Here is a 24,137-nt window from a genome sequence, read left to right as displayed (position 1 = left end):
TTCATCGATGCCGTCCATTGAGACACTCAGAAAAATGAATGGTTCACATAATCCAAAAATTGACACACTTTCTTACCCAGGAATTTAAAAGCAAAGAAAATACCACAAAAATTCACCATATCTTTATAAGAGAAAACGTTTCGGAGTCCAGCTCCATCGTCAGTTCAAACCACAAAATTCTGTTCAGAAAGAGTTCAGTCCTAGAAACACAAATAAATCAATTAGTAAAGTAAATGCACTAAAAATAAATAGATAAGACATGAAAATAATGCTAGTAAACGTAAACGGCCTATCTATTTACTATTTCAAGAGGAAAGTTCTTATAAAGATATGGTGAATTTTTGTGGTATTTTCTTTGCTTTTAAATTCCTGGTTAACTTGCGATTCAAGCAAACAAGTGATTTTAATACTTTCTTACCCATAACACGAACATGCAGAGAGCGGAGCTAACAATGATACGACATTTTACCGGGCCAAACTTTTTCAGGATGACCCACACAACTACAAAAAATATAACTCAGTGCTCACTGCAGTGAGTGACAGAGAGCGCATTTTCTCGTCGACGAAAACTTGAGGTCACGGACGGACAGACAGACGGACAGACGGACAGACGGACAGACAGACAGACATGGCGAGCACTATAGTGCATTTTTTCCATAAATGAGAAAATGCGCTAAAAGTGCATCGCTATTTGGACAAAATATCAACTCATATCCCCCAGTGAATGAATCATCAGCAGAAAGTTTATCATGAGATCGTGAGCTGTTGTACAACATATCCTTTATGGTTCATGATTGTGTTCTAGACATAAATAATACATATGGCTGAGATCATTGTTTGCTATAGAAACATTCAGCTGCACACACTGTGTGCTGCATGGCCATGAACAATTGCACATATCTATACTAAAACATTTCATAACATATCTAATCTATACTAATATATTTGATAGATTTATTAGAAGACTCTTGGCCTCCAGGTGTTTGAATAAAAAATTAGAGCGGAAATACATCGCTGAGAAAAGAGGAGATATTAGGAGGAAATAAAAAGCATGCATATGGCTCCTAGGCATTTAAGATTTCAAAGCTGTTCTCAAAAGAGGAACGTAAACCGGTCACAAAACGAAACAACGAGAAAATCTCCTTCATATTAACCAGAGTCGAATAGTTAATTTAGCGTATAGAAAATGCAGATAAAGATATTGCTATTAGCTCGGCCGTATAAGTTAGAATTTGATTGACTTCCTTTCGCACTAAAAAAGGTTTAAAGACGTTTAGTTATCAATGGACGGTTGTTGAGTAGATAAAATCTTTGAAGGATTGTAATACACTCACTGGTAGCAATGATATAAAGCTGGTGGCAGCTTTATTGCGGGATATGAACCTTGAAAACGGAAAATAAATATAAGTTTCCAGTCGACATATAGCGCATGTGATTATTTTGCGGGATATTTTCGCAAAAAGTCTCAGAAAAATTTCTAGCACTAAAAATGTTCATGCCATTATCGTATGTATTCGACGACGTGAACATTCACATACTCCTCTCCTCCATCATAATTTGCTACGACTTCTCGAGTATCAAAACGAGGGTTTGTATATAAAATAACTGCATGACATCTCCCCCCTTCTTAGTGCATGTGTATCACAATTATTTAAATAAATCCATAAAACCTTAACGCCAATTATTTTTCATTGCAGCGTAATATTAACACCAAATCCAGATACTTTGCCATCAGTTCTTCCACGTGGAGTGTGCTATATTCCATCGTATTAACCGTTAAGCAAACGGCTTATTTTAGCACTGCAGTTTTAATCTTTCTTGCTGCTTTACTTCACTCCTGCAGCGTGACCATAAATTTAATTGAGTGCTGAGGCTTTGTTGAGTTCATTCTTACCGGCCGCAAGGTAAATCTGGTTAGCAATACAGGACTTCAGGGAGTGAAGAGACGTGATACTTTTGCTGTGGAATTGCATTTTCTTATTGGATGTTCTCAACGCAGTAGAGTGTACACTAAGAACATCCAATGTGAAATTGGATGGAGTTTGTTGAGAATATCAAAGTGAAATTGGATGTTCGTTGAGTGTATGTCGTGGGGTTTTCTGTTTTGTTGAGAGAAGAGAGTGTTATGAGGTTTGGGTTTTGTTGAGAGAAGAGAGTGTTATGAGGTTTGGGTTTTGTTGAGAGAAGAGAGTGTTATGAGGTTTGGGTTTTGTTGAGAGAAGAGAGTGTGTTGTGAGGGTTGGCTTTTGTTGAGAGAAAAGTGTTATGAAAATTGGGGTTTGTTTAGAAGAGAAACTTGCTTGTGTGAAACTTGACCTTCTATGAAGTTATAAAATATAAAAGAAATACTTCACTCAAGTTTATTCAAATATGCAAACCCTAGAATGTTCATCAAAGTAGAGTTTTATACGAGATTTAGTTTCTTGCATGCATTTGATGGGAAGATAATCGGGTATTAATTGGCTACTATGCGTTGTAAAACTCATTGAGCATAAGTCGTAGATTATTATCTTTTGTTCATTTTAGGTGTAATAAAAGATATGCTTACAATATATGAGGTAAAAGACGCCCCCCCCGTAAGCCGGGGGGCGGCGCCCCATCGGCAGCTATAAGGGGGCAGGGAGATAAAGCCCCCTCCCTCCTTTGGTCTGGCATGCGGGAGACCGGAAGGACGGGTGAGATAAAAGGAAGGTGAAGAGACGTGACTGATAAGGTTATCGTGCAAGCCGTTGCCCAATTCTGAGCCTTTCTTGACGACCAATTGCGTGGGATGGAGGTAGGAAAGCAGCCAGACATGAGGCGGAATCATCAGCCAAGAGGTAGCATTATCAGCCAAGAGGTAGCATTATCAGCCAAGAGGTAGCATTATCAGCCAAGAGGTAGCATTATCAGCCAAGAGGCAGCACGATCAGCCAAGAAGTAGCACGACCAGCCAAGCAACCAGCCAAGAGGCAGCATCATCAGCCAAGAGGTAGCATTATCAGTCAAGCACGATCAGCCAAGAAGTAGCACGACCAGCCAAGCAACCAGCCAAGAGCCAGCATCATCAGCCAAGAGGTAGCATTATCAGTCAAGAGGCAGCACGATCAGCCAAGAAGTAGCACGACCAGCCAAGCAACCAGCCAAGAGCCAGCATCATCAGCCAAGAGGTAGCATTATCAGTCAAGAGGCAGCACCATCAGCCAAGAGGCAGCTCGACTAGCCAAAAAGTAGCACGACCAGCCAAGCAGCCAAGCAGCTAGTCAAGGACGAAATAATTGACCAAACATGCAGCCAGCCGAAGAAGCGATTGGCATAGCTGGCACGACAGACAAGGAAAAAAAATAAAATAAAATTATTTTTTGTTACTCTAAAGCACTATCCTTAAAAAATGAAATTCTCAATGAAGACATTGTAACACTCACTCGTACACGGCGTTATTAAGTATATAGAATTTATGCATAAGGCCTGCAAATTAATGAACAGTAATAAACTAACCTAATTAATATTCCTGTCACGAAAGAAGTTGATAATATCAGTTAAACGTGGATATAAGACGGATATAATACGATATATATTAAACGTGGATATAAGACGAATATTACACGATATCAGTTAAACGTGGATATAAGACGGATATTACACGATATCAGTTTAACGTGGATATAAGACGGATATTATGCGATATCAGTTAAACGTGGATATAACACGAATATTTTACGATATATATTAAACGTGGATATAAGACGGATATTATACGATATCAGTTTAACGTGGATATAAGACGGATATTATGCGATATCAGTTAAACGTGGATATAACACGAATATTTTACGACATATATTAAACGTGGATATAAGACGGATATTATACGTGAATTTGACAGTTCGCAGACCACCTCACTGCTGCATATGAGAGTGCACATGCCGATTGCAAGTAATCTCTAATATATCATAATAATGTGTCAAACATAGAACTCTTACTCAATACATTAATCATAATCGAATCCTAACAATTAGCTCAAGTCGTCCGCTTACGCGTTGCCCATCCTTGCTGATCAGTGGAAACTCGGTTGATGAGTTTTGGTTATTCAGCCGCCAAATAATTATTAGTAATATCCTTACGTTAATGGAATAGTAATTAAGTAGATAATTCGAATAATAATTATAATAATAATAAATTAGGCAATTGCTACAAGCCGAGGAACAAACGAAGAACCTCGCCATAATATTGGAGTAAAAGTAATGACCAGAAACATTGAGGTTAACATCGTTTCCCTACCACGACGTCCAATTGGCAAAGATGGAATCCCGGACATCTGTTCCCTCCTGACATCATGGCGGGGAAAAAAATGCAATATTAAATATTTAAAAACATTGCATCATTATAATGATATGAAATATTGCCTACATTATGAATGATGTAGCATGGTAAGGCGGTGCTCCAGCGTGGCCTGGGACTGCTGCGTCCGAAATATCAATCATCACTTGACAAAATGATTGAAATTTTATCCAACTAGAGATGCACACTCTGCCCTTGTGTGGGTCATCCTGCCGCAGTTTGGCCCGTATAATTCCTAGTCACGCCTGGATTACTGCTTGAGAGTTGGGTAAATAAAGTGTGCCACTGTTTTGACATATGATCCCATTCAATTTGATCCCATGCACAGTCAACTTTTAAGTATATGAAGCTGGTCCCACAAGGAATTTGGACAAAACGTCCCATCCAATTTTCTCAGTGCGTGGAGCAGGTCCCACAAGGAATTTGGACAAAAAGTCCCATCTATTTTTCTCTGTGCGTAGTGCTGGTCCCACAAGGAATTTGGACAAAAATTCCCATCTATTTTCTCTGTGCGTAGTGCTGGTCCCACAAGGAATTTGGACAAAAAAGTCCCATCCATTTTTCTCAGTGCGTGAAGCTGGTCCTACACGAGCTCGTTTTAAAAGCTCGTCCGATTTTGACGCGTTAACTGCGCTCACGGGGCGAGGTGACCAAACAATGCGGCGCTGACATACTTGTTAGAGAATTACTTACGCTGCTGCTGGTATTAGCTACGGCGCTTACCTATCCCCACCCACGGCTGGATTACCCATCCACCACCAAGTATGGATTACTCATCCACACCCACGCCTGTATTACCCATCCACCACCAAGTATGGATTAGCCATCTACACCCACGCCTGGATTATTCATCCCCACCCACGCCTGGATTACCCATCCACACCCACGCGTGGATTACTTATCCACATCCACGGCTAATACTCATCCATATTTACGGCTGGTTTAAACATTGACACTCACGGCTGGCTATTATCATTGGATGGATATTATGAGAGGAGACCCATCGGCGGCCAACTTTATCTGCTTGAATGACATTAAATCTAGTTAAATAATAGCGTGTCTAAGTCGCAAGATAATTTTGTTAGAAATAAGTTCGTAAACCGTGGCCTGAATATAGCGTCGCAGTATAACTTTGTTTTAATTGTGACTTAAATGATTAGGTTTAACCCTTCACGTTAACCTAATCGTTTAAGGTAAATCATTAGGTTAGTCCTCCAAAATCTTAATAGATTTAATGAAAAAAGTATTGAAATAGTGTCAGAGACACATACATTGAATAAATGATATTCGTTATCCTCATTATGCATGGAGGTCGCATGAACAAACTTATGAACTTCCTCGCTCTTCTGCCGCACGGTGTCTCAGAAAATGAGTGGGTTATATTATCAAAAACGTGACACACTTAATTCACGTAGCACTGATACCCCTTTTGCTGGGAAAAACTGGGTCAGGATGAGCTACATAAGGCCACCAAAAAGTTCATCGCAATTTAAACGAAGTCTCGCTCATTTTTCTGAGTGTACGGTAACTCGGGAAATTACAGAGGCTAGGAGCGATTGGTTTTTAACGAGCGTGCGGTTCAAGTGGCGACACATTCGGCTGACACCCAACCCTCGATTATCCCGAGCCACTCAACGGCGGTTTATAAGTGGACAATTAGCGGCGGTTTATAGGTGGACAATCAACGGCTGCTCGGAGACGGTTAGTCAGCGGCGATTTATACACAGGAATTTATACAATGAATGGATCTGTGCGCATAAATACTGATATCGTGTAGATCCACTGATATCAGTGGATATCAGTGTACTGATCAGATCGTACTGATATCCACTTTCAGCTTAAAGCACTGATACACCCTTATGCAGGCCAAACTGTGTCAGGATGACCCACATAAGTGCTTAAGGCGAATCGCTGTTGGAATAACATCTCACTCATTTCTTCCAGCGTAGTTGCCAATCAACGGTTGTTTAAAGATGAGAAATTAGTGGCAATTTATAAATGACCATCTAAAGGCCGTGGACCAATTCTACTTTCTATTTCAGCCCAGGCCGTTGCTCAGAAGTCGAACGGACAGGAAAGAAATTACTGTTCTGTTGCTGCTCGTTTTTGTCCCAGTCATCTTCATTTCAAAACTGCAATCAAACTGTCACATACCGGCATGCGACGCCAACGCCTGCGTCGGGGCGACACTCTTGACGTGAGTGAGTCAGTGAATCACATGAGTGATGTGCTGCGTAAATCATGTGAGTCGTTTAAGTGATGAGCAGTGAGTGAGTCACGCGAGTGATGAATAGTGCGTAAGTCATATGAGTGGCCGGATCTACAGCAGCGTAGTCCGGAAGATGAACTGAGTTTACCAGCCTATATTCTAGGACACAACAGCCGTATCTGCAGCAGCTTAGTCCGGAAGATGAACTGAGTTTACCAGCCTATATTCTAGGACACAACAGCCGTACCTGCAGCAGCTTAGTCCGGAAGATTAACTGAGTTTACCAGCCTATATTCTAGAACACAGCAGCAGTATCTGCAGCAGCGTAGTCCGGAAGATTAACTGAGTTTACCAGCCTATATTCTAGAACACAGCAGCAGTATCTGCAGCAGCTTAGTCCGGAAGAGAGTTTACCAGCCTATATTCTAGGACACAGCATTTTTTAGCACCGGAATATGGAATGGACTTGCCACCATTGTCTCGCGGACGCACGGATCGAGCGGCCAGAAGTTTAGCACGAAGGGTAAAGGCCAAACGGCAATAAAATTATGCAATCTTTGCATAATGCGAATCGTCGAGGGTGTTTGTTCAGGTATTGAAATTAATTATCCTTGGCTGTAATTGATGATCATTGTTATCAAATAATGACCATTGATAATATTCAGCCGGTCATTGTAAGGCTATCGATTTCTCACTCAAATATGAAAGGGCAGACAATTTGGGTGTGCTGATATTTCTACCGAGATAATAATAGGAAGAGAGGTCGCATGTATTATTCTATTGTAATTTGCATAGAAGGTAAGAGGAGCGAATGGCATGCGTCAGCGCATGTATGGCCACCGATAAGCCGACGATAATCAACAGCGAGGATAAGAAGGGTGAATAGGATAGGCGAGCAGGCGTGGTCGGCGATCCTTGAATTGAGGGAAGCAATTGCCGCCGGAAATGAAGTGTCATTCAAAGTGAAGGATATCGGAGGGGGGAGGGCGAGGGTGAAATGTTTTTCACGATGAATGATATCGGCAGTTGGGGAGAGTTGGGTGAAGTTGATTACACGATGAATGATATCAACGGTGGTGAGAAAGGCTGGATCTGGATGATGTAGGAAAATGACAAAGTTATCTCTTAAATAACAACAGTGGTTCCCTACACCATAAATTATTTGACAGTGTGAGTAATTTGTTTAAATAGAATAATTCGCGGTGACGGTGTTCATGCGTGGTTTTAAATAGGTACCCTACAGCAGCAGGTTGCAGGAGAAAACTTACAAAACAGCTGACCACTGCCTCAGGCTGTATAGACATGTCAGATTAATTATTATGTCTGATAGATGATTAATGTAAATTTCTGATGAATTATGGAATTATAATGTGATTGTGTAACATAGTGAGACGTGTAATTATTATTACATGTACCAATTAAGTGTATGTAGTCCGATTGTGCAGTTTCCACACTCGCTTTGAACACATTCATTCAATTTTTCATTCGTTGCCCGCCTTCCAGACCTCCACTGAGCACTACCATAGAAAAAAATGCTTATTATAAATGCCTAAAATCGACTGGGCAGCCAGACCCAGTAGAGGCTCAATTCCACGGTGTTGGGTCCTGCTAATTCAAACGATTAGTTCTAAGAGTACGGCAGGTGGTGGCCACCTTGAGGTTAGGTTAGGTTTATACTTGTGTTATGTTATGTAATGTAATGTTATGTTATTATGTAATGTTATGTTATGTTATGTACTGAGTTAGGGAATGTTATGTTATGTAATGTTATGTTAGGTTCGCAGGGACTGAAACATATACTAAGGATACTATGGAAAAAATACTAGTATTATAAGTAAGGTTAGGTAGGCCTGGTGTTCAAAAATGGGAGCACCTGCTACTCATGAATAAAGTACCGGTAAATACGGTAAGTAAATAAATTGTATATATTTTTGGAATATTATACATAGCAGGTACAATATATGCCATGCCTATAAACGTGATATTAAGTTACGCGATCGAAATTTAGGTCTCTAACCGGCTGCCAGCAATGTCACGTCTCTGATTCTCGGTAATATCAGAAGTGAATGAAGAGGTCAAAGCCAAAGGCGTAAAATTTCGCACGTGAAATTCAAAATTAAAAAGTAGCAGTGAAACGTTCAACATTCCGTCAAACGCGCATGATCGAGCATCCAAGCAGCTATATGACTAATAAGCTGTCGATTCAACATCGATGCCACTCAGAAAAATATATGGATCATCGATCTTGTTCAAATAGTGATAAAATTTCTACACGTAGCACTGACACAAATTTTTCCGAGCTTAACCTTATGGGTCACCCAAAAAAGAAGCCAAATGTGCTTCGATATTTGGACAACATCTCACTAATTTCTATGAGAAAAGCCTTGTATGCAACAACCATGAAGATCAAGTCATTACATAAGCCCTCTGATTCTACTTATAGCGAGATCATCAATTTGCATGAATTGAAATCTCTGATCAAGTCTATGGCCATGGATGAACCGACTAAAGTTTTTCAAAGAGCCGGGACCACCAAGTTTAGGGAGCGACGCGCAACCATATTATTTACCATTATTTTTAAAAATATTTAATAAATATTACATTAAAATCACTACGTTATTCGAGTTATTGAAGAAAAACGGTATGAAATGCGGTCTAATGGACGGCCGTCCGAAAATTATAACCTTGTCACCGTTTTTCTATTGAGGTCTACATATGAAAGCCGAATCATCACTCAATTGAGTAAGACTTTGTCTAAATAGCGATGCATTTTTTGCACCTGAGTGGGTCATTCTAACCTGAGTGGGTCATTCCTGAGAACCTGCACCTGAGTGGGTCATTCAATTTGGTCCGGAGAAAGCACGTATCAGTACTACACGAGAGAAGTGTGTCACTATTCGGACTTTATGGCCCATCAATTTTTCTGATTGATGCGTGAAACAAAACGGCAAACTTTGTTCAGTTTCGCGAAGCGAACGGCAAATAGTACTCCAATTCTTTCACCCGTAATTGGAACAGTGTACCGTCTTGATAGATCTTCATAACCAATCCGATGATCATTGATGAACCACATAATTATTTCGTCTGAGAATCAATACAAAATATGAAAAGAGAAACACTACCAATCATTAAATCTTCTAAATTAAATAACGACAGGGATAAGTAACCTAAAAATATTTCTCACCAAGTTGTGGCCATCATATAACACAGCACCGCAATATTATTCAATATTCATTACCAAAACAAAGTATATTATTCAATATTAGCAATATTATTCAACATTCATTACCAAAATAACATTAGGGATAAACAACTTCAAAATATTTCTCACCGAGTTAATTGTGGCCATCATATAACACCGCACCGTAATATTGTTCAATATTCATTATTAAAACAAAGTATATTATTCAATATTAGCAACATTATTCAACATTCATTACCAAAATAACGCCAGGAATAAACACCCTAAAAGTATTTCTCACGGCGTCGTGGCCAGCAAACAGCACCGCACCGCAATATTATTCAACATTTATAACCAAAACAAAGTATATTATCCAATATTAGCAATATTCTTCAATATTAATTACCAAAACAAAGTACCTACATTATTCAATATTAACAATATTATTCAACATTCATTACCAAAACAAAGTATATTATTCAATTTTAGCAATATTATTCAATATTCATTACCAAAATAACGCCAGGAATAAACACCCTAAAAGTATTTCTCACAGCGTCGTGGCCAGCAAACAGCACCGTACCGCCAAGTACGGGCGGGCGTCAACAGGCTGTAGCGTCACCGGATGTGCAAGAGAAGAGCCGAGTCACGGCGCACAAAGAAAGACTTACGCTTGATCTTTGTGCCGCAGCCATGAGGTGTGCTTTACACTTCGCTTCCTCACACACTTTATACGTCTTTAATAGGTAATATATAGCGAGTATATTGTAATGCAACTTATTGCTGGTGCTTTACACTTCGCTTCCTCACACACACTCTACCTACACGTGTTTAATAGGTAATATATAGCGAGTTTATTGTAATGCAACTTATTGCTTCCTAATTATTGCTGCCTTTGTCAAGAAGAATACATTAATTAATTATGAAGAGTAATTAATTAGTAATTACATCCACTCTTGGCGTGTCAACCAAATAACAAATTATTAGTGGTTTTATTCTAAGAATTACCACATATTTTGTGAAAAATGTTACTCATTGATAGTTAATTAATGAGAAAATATGAGAAGTAAAAATTTTAAGATGATTAGAATTGCTCAGCTTGGCTAGTAATTACCATGGATATGATTAGAAATGATCTCTCAATTAACCTGCGCCTACTTAGCATGCTTTAAGGCATGACCAGAAAAAAATAATGAACAGTTCATGCAAATTTCCGCGTTCCTTTAAAATGAAGATTGCTGTGGTTTGAAGGAACACTATTAGCCAAAGGAACTGCTATACGCAAATGATGTTGAATGGCAAATGACATTTGGACAACGTTTGCTCGATTCAGCGAAAAAAAAACGTTTGATTAACGTTTATTCGACCAAGGACCGTTCAATATAGCGTTTATTCGCAAAAAAAAAAAGTTCAATACTACAACGTTTATTCGACTAAAAATGTTCAATGCAACTTTTATTCGACTAAAAATGTTCAATGCAACGTTTATTCGACTAAAAATGCTCAATGCAACGCTTATTCGACTAAAATGTCAATGAAATGTTTCTTGACTAAACATCGTGTAATTAACATTTATTAGAACACAAAACCTATAAAAAAAATTTTATTCGACGAAACAACGTTTAATTAACATTTATTCAATGAAATGACGTTTAATTTAAGGTTCATTTGACGTCACAGACATGGCGGACCAATAGAAAACAGTTCCCTCCGACCGGATGTCCATTTTATTGCCTAACTCGTCGTGTGGCCGTATCGTTTTTTTTTCATTTTTATTATAAATCTAATTTTAAGTTCAATAGACTCATGCACTTTGAAATTGAATGGATCATATTGCCCTAAAAGTGACACACTTTATGCACGTAGCACTGATACACCCTTTTGCCCAGCCCATTTGCGTCAAGATATGACACACAAAAAGCATCGTAGTATGGAGACAAAGTCTCCTTATTTCTCTGAGTGCTGAAAGAATGTTGAGCAACATACATACACAGCGTCATTGCTATATAGTCACTAATTGGTTTGGCCGGACGTGTTTGAAATATTAGGCGAGGTTTACAGTGTCGGACTCATACATGGAAATGAGCTTTAAATACACAAAGACAAATGAATGGGTTATAGTGTCCTAATGGTGAAACAATTTCTCACCAGAGCGGGTCACTGATTCACCTTTTTGTCGGGCCAAAAAGGGTCAGGGTGACGCACACAAAGGTAAAAAGTGCATTACTGTAAGGACAAAGCGCCCTCATTTCTCTGCGTGTAAAGGTCATTTTACTGACAACTCGTGTCCGGATGAAATTTATTTTGTGAACAGCAAAAAGAAATTCAATTCCCATTAAATACTAGTAGAACTCCCATTAAATCCTAGTTGAATTCCCATTAAATTCTGGTAAAATTTCCATTAAATCCAAGTATCTATCCCTAATAATCCTAGTAGAAGTCCCACTAAATTCTAGTAGAATTTCCATTAATCCTGATAGGATTCCCGTTAAATCCTCGTTGGAGTCCCATTAAATCTTGAAAGAATTTCCAATAAATCCTGATCTAGATAATGATCCTACTTATGATCTTCTAGCGAAAAATATGATTAAATTAAATGTTACTGATTGTGATGTGACAAAATAAAATATAATTAAATTGTATTATACGTACGGTACTGGTTATGATCTTCTAAAGGGTAATATAATCAAACTGATTGATCATAATTACGATCCTCAGAAGGAAATTATGATTAAATTAAACGATCTTGATAATCAGGATCTGTATCAGTAAATTATAATTAATTTGTTAATAAAAACCGGAAGGATTAATAAGACAATATCCATAAACAAAATTGTGAAAAAATTAGATGATCTTAATAATTAGGATCCGTATCAGGAAAATATAACGAATTTGTTAATAAAAACCGGAAGGATTAATAAGAGAATTGCATAATGAAGACAAATGCGGGGAACAAAGAAGCGGCAACGAGCGGGCATTTCCACAGGAAATGTCGTCGAGACTTCACCGTCGCGTGCCGTGGACTGCGGGGGCGATGTTCCCGGCCCTGACACTCTCAGAAATAAATGGGTCACATTGTCCAAATGTTGACACTCACAGAAATAAATGGGTCACATTGTCCTGTGGATGACTCATGGTTGTGGTGGATGACTCATGGTTGTGGTGGATGACTCATGGATGTGGTGGATGACTCATGGTTGTGGTGGATGACTCATGGATGTGGTGGATGACTCATGGTTGTGGTGGATGACTCATGGATGTGGTGGATGTGGTCCGACAAACACGACAAGTTTGGCGCTTGTCTCGACATCACAGCTGGGGATGTTTGAGCTCGCAATTAGCACCATGCGTTCACACACACAACACAGACACACTCAACATAGACGAACACACACACAACACAGACACACTCAACATAGACGAACACACACACAACACAGACACACTCAACATAGACGAACACACACACAACACAGACGCACATACATACAACACACACATTCTCAAGTGAAGCTTCTACATCAAAAGCAATTGTTACGCTGAATTTAGCCGACGTAAGTCTAGGAATAGATAAGAATCTAGTCTAGGAATAGATTAGGAATAGTCTAATGAATAGTTATTTCGATAGGAATAGCTCCAGAATCATATATATTTTTAAATTGTCTCGTGATTATACATTTTTGTCACCTAAAAACACAGACTGCATATTTTATGATTGGATAGTTAGTGAGGGGGCGGAGAATAAGAGTGCCTACACTGAGAGGTTTAAGCTTGACGCTTCGCCCAAGACTCGGCATCATATTATGGTTCGATAGTTAACGCCCTCAAGCCCATAACAAAACTACACTCAGAGAAATGAGCGTTTCTTTGTCCAAATGAAGTCCTTAGTCCTTAGTCTTCGGAGAAAAAAATGATCTATATTCGCAGATGAATGTTTTCCGCCGAATCGTGAACTTAGAAACGAAAATTAATGCCACGGAGAAATTTCTGTTGGGATTTTTGCAGAATTCTGAAAGAAGATGCTCAATTAAGTAGTGCAACTTCTGTTCAAAGATCCTATAAAGCTACGGATTTAAAGATAACAATTGTGAAGCTTCCTGTGAAAATGGCAGCATCCAACTAGATTTTATCTAAGTAGTAAATAGCTATGAAATTGATGCTCTTTTGTGGGTTACACCGACAGTGCCACGACCGCTCAAAGTATGTCATTATTTCGACTCTCTGACCCAATGAATTTTATGAGTGCAGGTGACGTTAGAGACACAAGAGGTTATCACGAAGCCTTTTTCCTGGGTTTCATGGAAGAGAGGAATTAAGGGTGGGAACTTTAGTCCGGAAACAATCAAGAGACAAAAAGGCAGCTGAAAAAGCTTAATTGATCGCCATTTGATCTCATTGAACGATGTCACCGGAAGCCGCCGATGAAAACTCCCTCCTGAACCGAACCCGCAAAAAATATATCTTACAAATATTGTCAATGTGTTTGAGGTACAGTAATATTATTACATATGTATATATTATTATTACATCATTACAATACGTGTTTGTCAACTTTTTAGCACATTTTCTCATTTATGGAAAAATGCCCTATTGTGCTCGTCATGTCCGTCCGTCCGTCTGTCCGTGACTTCACGTTTTCGTCGACGAGAAAACGTCCACGAAACTCACTGCAGTGAGTATTGAATTATATTTTTTTGTCTTTTGAGCTTGGCACCACAAATATATAGGAGCTGTTGGGGCGCGTATCCAGGATACATAAGTATCCAGGATACTTATCGTGTCGGGATACTGTATATAGTGAGGGGGCATTAGTTGGGGCGCGTATCCAGGATACATAAGTATCCAGGATACTTATCGTGTCGGGATATTGTATATAGGGGCTGTTGGGGCACGTATCCAGGATACTTGTCGTGTCGAGATATTGCCTCGACCCGAAAATTTATTATTACTGAGAAAATAAGAAAAAGGATTGGAGGAGGGCGAGGCAATTGGATCGAAAATTCAAACTTTATCGGTCGGTGTAACGTGATTGTAAAATTGTAGGAATTATTGAGCCGTCTTGTTAATTAATCGAGGATATTTAATTAGGGCTAATTGGCAATTATAAACATACATGTGAATATCACAGGAATGGAATTAGATGGGTTTTATTTTGTCAAAAATTCAAAGCCAAATTCACAAGCGTATGAGCACTAGGGTATGAGAGGCCACATTTCAAAATCGATTTGCGCAACTGATTTAATGGATAAAAAACATAATTTGAGATGACAATAGCTTTACACCATTCATTCCCGACGTGACATTTATGACTAGCATAACACAGTAGATGAAGTATATACCGATGTACACAGTAGATGCACTACACATCGACAATGTAAAAACAATACATAAGAAAAATGTAGATACATATACAAACGTATATAAACTGTCCATGGGCTACAGACAGGTATTTTTACTACGCTTCGCACCCAGAATAATACGTTTTACATTGTCTTCAATTTCTTCAACATTATTAATATTGTCTAATAGTAATAAATAATTCTTTTAAAAAATAGTATTTATAACATTTATAATACACATATTACGCAAGCAGCAATATTGCATCGAAAACGTTTCATGTATCGTAGCTCTGGCGTGTAATATAACTATTCAAATGATTTTAAATAAGTTTTAAAATTATTTAAACTATTCACACTATTCAAAGTATGGTAATCAACGTTAACGTTTCAGAGTAGGCAACACGCGTGTCGGTTCAGTGACGGTCGGAATTATAAAACTATTATAACGATGAAGATTTTCTACGCAACAAATTACGAGCATCAATCAAACTTAGAGATCCTGTAACGCAATGTTGTCCTTTACTAAATGGTAACAATAAGCATTTATCTTTATATTAACTAAGCTTGATTATAACAATTTCATCAGGTACCCACAACCTATATTAATCGGACGACTTTATTCCGTAATATTTAATGTCGAATTTCATCAAAATGATCGACATTCTTCAATTATTAGTTATTCCTTTATTAATAATTTTCTCAGAATTAAATAATTAACTCGACTTACATGTAATTATGCATTAATAACATGCACTCTACAGTAACTAATTTTCAAGGCAGTATATTTTTCAGCGATTTGGTACATGTAATTCCTTATCCTGCAGGCCACGTCGCAGGATCCTGACGCGCTTCCTACTTACAGAAATGGCCACAGAGCCTGCGCACTCATCCTGAATTTCCTGCGGGACGTGGCCTGGCTTTATATAATAGCCGGCTTATCAGCGGCCGTACAATACCGTACATGTATCGGCCTAAGCACACGCAGCGGCCTCGAGGTATGTACACGTAGCGACCTAAGTACACGTAGCGGCCCAAGTACACGTGGCGACCTAAGTACATGTTGCGGCGTAAGTACACGTAGCGGCTAAAGTACACGTAGCGGCCTAATCCTAAGTACACGTAGCGGCCTAAGTACACGTAGCGACCTAAGTACATGTTGCGTCCAATAAGTAAATACATATAGCGGCCGATTCCCCGTCTCTGATTGGTGGGTTTAGCATTAAAAAGCCGTCAGTGAATGAGTAGCCGGTAACTTCTCCTATGCTTGGTCAACGAAAATATATATAACTATATAAATGGTCAACGAAAATATATGGTTTCGAAAATGAAGCGAGGCTGAGCGTATTTGTGGGGCAAAAACGAGGCGAAAAATTTACTTGATTTAACATAAGCAGAAGTATTGACGCGTCTAATGCAGCTACACTATTGATCAAAATGAATAGAATAATTAGATTAATTAGTTGATGAAAGTGAGATTAAAATAAATCAAAGGGAAGAATGGATTCAATGCATCCTTCAACTTTTCACTAAAAACAGGACATGGAATGAGAATTATAGAGGAATCGAAAAAAAACGACGCAATCTAAAAAAACGACGAAATCTAATTAAACTTTTAGGATAAGTAGCATCACAATTGAATCATGATGCTGATTTTGAATTTCTTATTATTAAAGATAATATTGAATAATGTAACGTTGATAAATTGATAAGGAAAATGAATAATTTTATTTCAGTTTTGTGCACATGTGATGTGGGATAAGTCAGTAATAATTAATAATTAACCCCCCGCTTTTAATGCCTTCTTATTGGATTATGAAGACATTTATATTAAATTGAATAGATCAACAACCAGATATAAAAGAATTTTTAAAAAGCTCCTGAAAATTTATTCTTTGAATTGTCGGGGAGCCTTTGCACACTAAGAGAAATTAGGGGAAAGTATGTCCAAAAAGTGACACACTTTCTCACCCACAGCGCGAGCTGAGAACAGACGTAGCGCCTCTTAACCGTAATAAACTAGGCCTATATGACCAACACAAGGGCGAAAAGTGCATTTATTTTAATAAAATTACTAGATTGCTTAAATCGCAAGTTAATGCTTTTAAATTCCTGCATTTATTTTTTGTCAATGACCCTGGCATATCTCTGAGTGCGAGAACATTCAAATTAGTTGAAACTTTTTTTTTTTAGACTTCATAAGCATAACCTTGCTTATGCTCAGCATTAAGAATCCTTGCATTTATAAATATTATTAATATTGCAAAAGATTTCTCAGCGTAGCCTACACAGCAAATCACCGACCATCAATTGAAAGTTAACATGATACTCATGCTCATGTTCAGTAATGGTCAAGATCTTAACCTGCTACTCATGCTCAAATACTCATTTACCAGTACCTAAATAATTAAAAGATACGACGAATTAAGAGAATATCAATGTGTAGAAATCCTGCTGTGGTTGTAATAAGTCATTATTATTATTATTGAAAGTAGAGAGAAAAAAACAATAACTGGATTTATAGAGAAAATAGAGAAGAAAAAAACAAAAACACTGCAGAAAATACTTTTCGTGCAAACAAGGTCGAGATACATTAAAGCTTTTACATGCTTTTTTGCATTATGCACATCTTATATCTTAATATGTAATATGTACAGTTTTTTCGTTGTAGCTATTACTCCTCGATTTTCTTGTTATTATAGCAAGATTTCTACATTTACAAAAATATGAAGCAAACATGACACGCATGCACGTGATGAACATGACACGAATGCACGTGGTGAACATGACACGCATGCACGTGATGAACATGACACGAATGCACGTGATGAACATGACACGAATGCACGTGATGAACATGACACGAATGCACGTGATGAACATGACACGAATGCACGTGATGAACATGACACGAATGCACGTGATGAACATGACACGAATGCACGTGATGAACATGACACGAATGCACGTGATGAACATGACACGCATGCACGTGATGAACATGACACGCATGCACGTGATGAACATGACACGCATGCACGTGATGAACATGACACGAATGCACGTGATGAACATGACACGAATGCACGTGATGAACATGACACGCATGCACGTGATGAACATGACACGAATGCACGTGATGAACATGACACGCATGAAGGTTACGACCATGACACGCACGCACGTAATGACCATGACACGCATGAAGGTAATGACCATGACACGCATGAAGGTAATGACCATGACACGCATGAAGGTAATGACCATGACACGCATGAAGGTAATGACCATGACACGCATGCACGTAATTACCATGACACGCGTCAAGGTAATGAACATGACAGGATAGCCTGCCATGAACATGACAGAATAGCCTGCCATGAACATGGCATTATAACACTTAATGAACACGACATGATAGCACGTAATGAACATGACATCTTAACACGTAATGAACACGACATGATAGCACGTAATGAACATGACATCTTAACACGTAATGAACACGACATGATAGCACGTAACGAACATGACATTATAACACGTAATGAACATGACAAGATAGCAATGAACATGACAAGATAGCAATGAACATGACACAGACAGACACGCATGCATGTCCACGCACTACACGCACGCAGGTCAGGCAGAGGCTCCCACAGGAGCCTGAGCAGCTAACAAGGATGTCCTCGAGTGCCTACGCTCACAAAAATGAGCGAGACTTTGTCCAAATAGTGATGCACTATTTGCCTCGATGTGGGTCACCCTGACCTAATTTGTACCTGCATGATGCACTATTTGCCTCGATGTGGGTCACTCTGACCTAATTTGTACCTGCATGATGCACTATTTGCCTCGATGTTGGTCACTCTGACCTAATTTGTACCTGCATGATGCACTATTTGCCTCCGTATACCCTGACCTAATTTGGCCCGGCAAATGAGCGTATGATTTTTTCTCTGCTCGTGCTGTGGGTAAGAAGTGTGTCAATATTTGGACAATATGACACATTCATTGTTCTGTGGTCTACATGAATCTGTTTAAAGTCATTAATGTCTCTTCTCTGACATTGTTTGCCTCTTTGTGTTTATTATTCATGAATGAGCTGAATACTTCTATTCATGTATTAACTGAATATGGATATAACTCATAAAAGGAAGAATTCATGGAGTTCATAAGTTAATTTATAAAAAAAAGATGAATGAAAACCAAGACAATAAATTTAGGCTAATTCCTTTAGATAGCAAGATAAAGTGACTAAATTTAAGTTTATAAAAAGATGAATGGTGGCAATACAAATTTCAAGCTAATTACTGAGAATGTAAGCAAAGCCACGACACTCCTGGTTCACATTAATTCACATTAATTACGGCATCTTCATTTATGCATTCGGATTGACAATCCGAGACTCGACTTCAATGACCGAGGAATGAAGCAAGAAATAAAACGAGGGATGAAACGAAAATTTAAACGAGGAATTAAACTAGGAATGAAACTAGAAATAAAGCAAGGAATGCAAAGAGAAATCAAACCATAAATAAAACATGGAATACAACGAGAAATGAAACTAGAAATGAAACAAAGAATGAAACGAAGAATGTAAATATTGGTATTGATGGTGAAGACAAAAGCATTTTCGGGTATTCCAGATTATTTATTGAAAGTGCTTATCATAGTACGATCATTTGGATAATTAAATGAATAGTTGCAACTGGAGAAGCTTAATTTGCTGTTGCTCTTGTGCATCAAAATATTGTTTTGGTCCGGCAGGTTCGGTCTTACATTGGTTAAGGAATGATCAGAGGCAGTAGTGCGTTCGGAAGATACTGCCGCGTCACTCAGGTGTTTTGTTGCAAAAAGCGGTAAACTTTATTAATTGCTACTAAATAATCAAAGATTATTTTGAAATTCAAAATAAATAAAATCCACAAATTAAGTGATCCTATTAACTCTAAAAATAATTACCTTGAGTAATTGGACCACTCAAGAGGTAAGTAGCCAAAGTTAGCCAAATGATGATGATTGACGAATAAGACGGTAATATGGTTAATGAAGCAAGATTAACACAAATTCAAAGTTTAAAATGATTAGTATTGTCATGTAATTAGTAATATAATAAAGTTTAATTGACCGGGCTAATCTTGAAGAATTGAATAACAAGCGGAAAAAGGTAGTAATTTATTAAAAAAAAAGATAATTTGGTTTAATAGAGGACACACGTAAAAAACGTAAAAGAACTCACGTAGGCGTCACCATCGGCTTAAAAACTTTTTTAATTCGAAGACCACGCAACTAATATATTTATTTTTTAACAAGAAACTTGAAAAATTTTATTCACAATTTTCAATTTTCAAATTTGCAGAAGTGATGCAAAATTTAATGTAAAATTTCTAATAAAGAATGGAACGAAGAATGAAACGAGGAATGAAGCGAGGATAGAAGCGAGTAATCAAACGACAGGTGAAAAGAGAAATGAAGCGAGGAATGAAGCGAGTAATGAAACGACAGATGAAACGATGAATGAAACAAGGATTGAAGCGAGTAATGAAACGACAGATGAAACGAGAAATGAAGCGAGGAATGAAACAAGCGCAGGAAACCATTAGGCAAGGAGAATGTCAAGCAAGCAAGGCATGCCACATCATTTAAAGAGAATAGAGGAAGACGCGGCACATAAGGTCATCCATCGCACCAGCATTCCACGGACATTCCAGACTGAAGCCACTGTCTGAAGCCTTCGTCTGCAGCAACCATCTAAATCCTTCGTTTGCAACCACCATTTAAATCCTTCGTTTGAAGCCACCATCTAAATCCTTCGGTTGCAACCACCATCTAAATCCTTCGGTCGAAGCCACCATCTAAATCCTTCGTTTGTAACCACCATTAAAATCCTTACGTTTGCAGCCACCATCTGAAATCCTTAGTTTGCAGCCACCATCTTAATCCTTCGTTTGATGCCACCATCTAAATCCTTCGTTCGAAGCCACCATTTAAATCTTTCGTCCGAAGCCACCACCTAAATCTTTCGTTTGAAGCCACCATCTAAATCCTTCGGTTGAAGCCACCATCTAAATCCTTCGTTCGAAGCCACAATCTAAATCTTTCGTTCGAAGCCGCCATTTAAATCCTTCGTTCGAAGCCGCCATCTAAATCCTTCGTTTGCAACCACCATCCAAATCCTTCGTCTGCAGCCACCATCTAAATCCTTCGTTTGCAGCCACCTTCTAAATCCTTCGTTTGTAGCCACCATCTAAATCCTTCGTTTGCAACCACCATCTAAATCCTTCGGTCGAAGCCACCATCTATGAACAGGAGGTTCGACGTTCAGCGCGCAGCGGCGTAAGGCGTAAATTCGCAACGGCGAAAGGCGCATCCGCGAATGGAAGCAGCTGCGTAAAGGCGCAACGGCGTAAATGTAAAGCGGCGTAATGGCGCGGCATTATGCCTGAGAGTCTTGCTGAGCAGCAAGCTCTTGGCGAGCCATTCAGGGAGATGACTTAACATTATCTGCACACACTCCCTGACCAGCGAAAAAACTCAATAATTAAAAGGATGCTGAGAACAGAGTATCCTTCTGCCCCGCACACAAGCCGGGAGAAATCCTGTGACAATACCTTCGAAACTCGCGAATATATGGCGAGTTCAACATAACCGAAGAAGGTATAACGCGCATTATATCCTAGGAATAATTGAATGACATAGGGAAATGCGTCAACTCTGATGTTGATGACAATGACCGGTCATGAATTGAAGAGCCTAGACACGACAGCAGACAACGCGCATCGAGGCGGTTAGACAATGAAGTGTTTTGGTCTGGTCGCAGTCAGTCGGGCGCTGGCCTTTGTACGTGGAGGTTGTGACGCGCGCACCAACACAACGCTTTGTTTCTGGCCACTGGGTCAACGTGTGTGGTGGCATCTAAAATTTCAATATAAACGTCACTGGTCTTAGCTAACGATTATAATAAATGCAAAACACATGAAATTTATGCCATCGTTTCAGTATTAGATGGTTGCAAAGTTATACATCTAATCTACTTAGAATTTCAGGTTGGGAATCAAGTGCTTGTGAGTCCGCCATTGATAAAAGTGCAAGAAAAATATTAATTGAGATCAAGTATTGTGGTGATAATTCTTAAGTTACTTGCATGGAATCAGTTTCGATGGTGTCACACCCAGCCATTCCGCTGGAACTAAGTCCACGGCTTCATCACGCCCAATTCAACGGCCATCAACACGATCAACAGATACACCCGAATTTCCTAATGTAAGTTCGAGTATAGGTATATGATACAACTATTTAAATTGCAATGTTTTTTTCATGGGTAAATGCATAGGCGTATCTATATGTTTACCAAGTTCGATTAAGTGGAGAAACAAGGTGCAGGTGATGGGCTGAATTATGTGTAGCAATCAAGAGTGGGCCGCGGTCCACAGCCCACTCAATAACGAGAGGGCCCACACACCCAATCAATAACAAGAGGGCCCCGCAGCCAACTCAATAACGAGAAAGCCCCACAGCCCACTCAATGACGAGAGGGCCCCACAGCCCACTCAGTAACGAGAGGGCCCCACAGCCCACTCAATAACGAGAGGACCCCACAGCCCACTCAATAACGAGAGGGCCCCACAGCCCACTCAATAACGAGAGGGCCCCACAGCCCACTCACTAACGAGAGGGCCCCACAGCCCACTCAATAACGAGAGGGCCCCACAGCCCACTCAATAACAAGAGGGCCCCACAGCCCACTCAATAGCAACAGGGCCCCACAGCCCACTCAATAGCAACAGGGCCCCACAGCCCACTCAATAACGAGAGGGCCCCACAGCCCACTCAATAGCAACAGGGCCCCACAGCCCAGAGGCAGGACATGAAGCGATGAAGCTTATTGAGCGACGCTAATTCCATAGCCAAGACTGCAGCGCTGCGTGCCTGCTTGCCTGCTAATTGCTACGCGTCCTTGTCTTGCCATATGCCATACACTCACTCGTCTCACCTGCCATCTCGTCTCACTCACCTGCCATCTCGTCTCACTCACCTGCCATCTCGTCTCACTCACCTCCCATCTCGTCTCACTCACTCACCCTCTCGTCTCATTTACTTTGCGCCCCATTCTCTCGTCTCACTCACCCAACTCTCTCGTATAACTCAACTCAATATTCTCCCTTTACTGATGAGACTCTTGCCGTCTCTCGTCTCACTTACTCTCCCCTTGACTCACTCAATCATCTGACTCACTTCTCCGACTTACATACCTGTTTGACACAAAGGCGTAAAATTCGGACAAATTTGTAATTTAATTTGTAAAAAAAACCTGTACATTGCCTAAACGCTCTTCGGAAATTATTTAATTCAACTGGTCTGCCGACTCTCCAGGTTCCGACTCAGGAATAACAAGCAAATGCAGCGCTGCAACACTCGTCAAAATGGCTGAATGTAATGAATTAATTACTCGAAGCACGAATGATGAAGACAACTTATTGCCGAGTCTCAGAAAATTGAAGATAACTCGAAGCACGAATATTGAAGACAACTTCCTGATTCAGATAATTGAAGATATCATGTTGTCCTACTGGTGACATATACTTTCAGCCTATAGCACCGAGGCGCCATTTTGCCGGTCCTAACGGGTCAGGATGACCCACATAAGCGTAAAAAAATAACTCAGTACTCACTGCAGTCAGTGACAGAGAGCGCATTTTCTCGTCGACGAAAACGTGAAGTCACGGACAGACAGACAGACAGACAGACAGACATGGCGAGCATAATAGTGCATTTTTTTCATGAATGAGAAAATGCGCTAAAAAGCATCGCTCTTTCCTTACGCATGGGAAAAAAAAGAAGTCTCGATTAGAATAATCTAAATGTATAGAACTCCAACCCGTCGCCTTAACATATTCGTTAATATACGTATACTATTTGCGGTGACTTCCTCAGAAGTAAAACCGATACAAAAATAGAACTGTTACAGAAGTAGAAGCGTTACAGAAGTAGAAGCGTTACAGAAGTAGAAGCGTTACAGAAGTAGAAGCGTTACAGAAGCAGAAGCGTTACAGAAGTAGAAGCGTTACAGAAGTAGAAGCGTTACAGA

At 39.4% G+C, this 24,137-nt stretch overlaps 1 protein-coding gene across 1 annotated transcript in view; it reads left to right on the top strand.

Annotated features, from left to right (window-relative positions):
* The first annotated feature begins 21,884 nt into the window (after window positions 1-21,884).
* Window positions 21,885-24,137, top strand: part of LOC108666887 — a 17,367-nt gene continuing 15,114 nt past the window's right edge. The window contains exon 1 of the mRNA XM_018153837.2: window positions 21,885-22,312. Coding sequence (XP_018009326.1) covers window positions 22,194-22,312 — 119 coding nt within the window. The 5' untranslated portion in view covers window positions 21,885-22,193. The remainder of the gene's footprint in view (window positions 22,313-24,137) is intronic.

Source organism: Hyalella azteca, unplaced genomic scaffold (genome assembly GCF_000764305.2).
Source record: "Hyalella azteca isolate HAZT.00-mixed unplaced genomic scaffold, Hazt_2.0.2 contig6532, whole genome shotgun sequence".
Lineage (NCBI taxonomy): Eukaryota > Metazoa > Arthropoda > Malacostraca > Amphipoda > Hyalellidae > Hyalella > Hyalella azteca.
The sequence above is the reverse complement of the archived record's forward strand: the minus strand, read 5'-3'. Positions and strand labels throughout refer to the sequence as shown.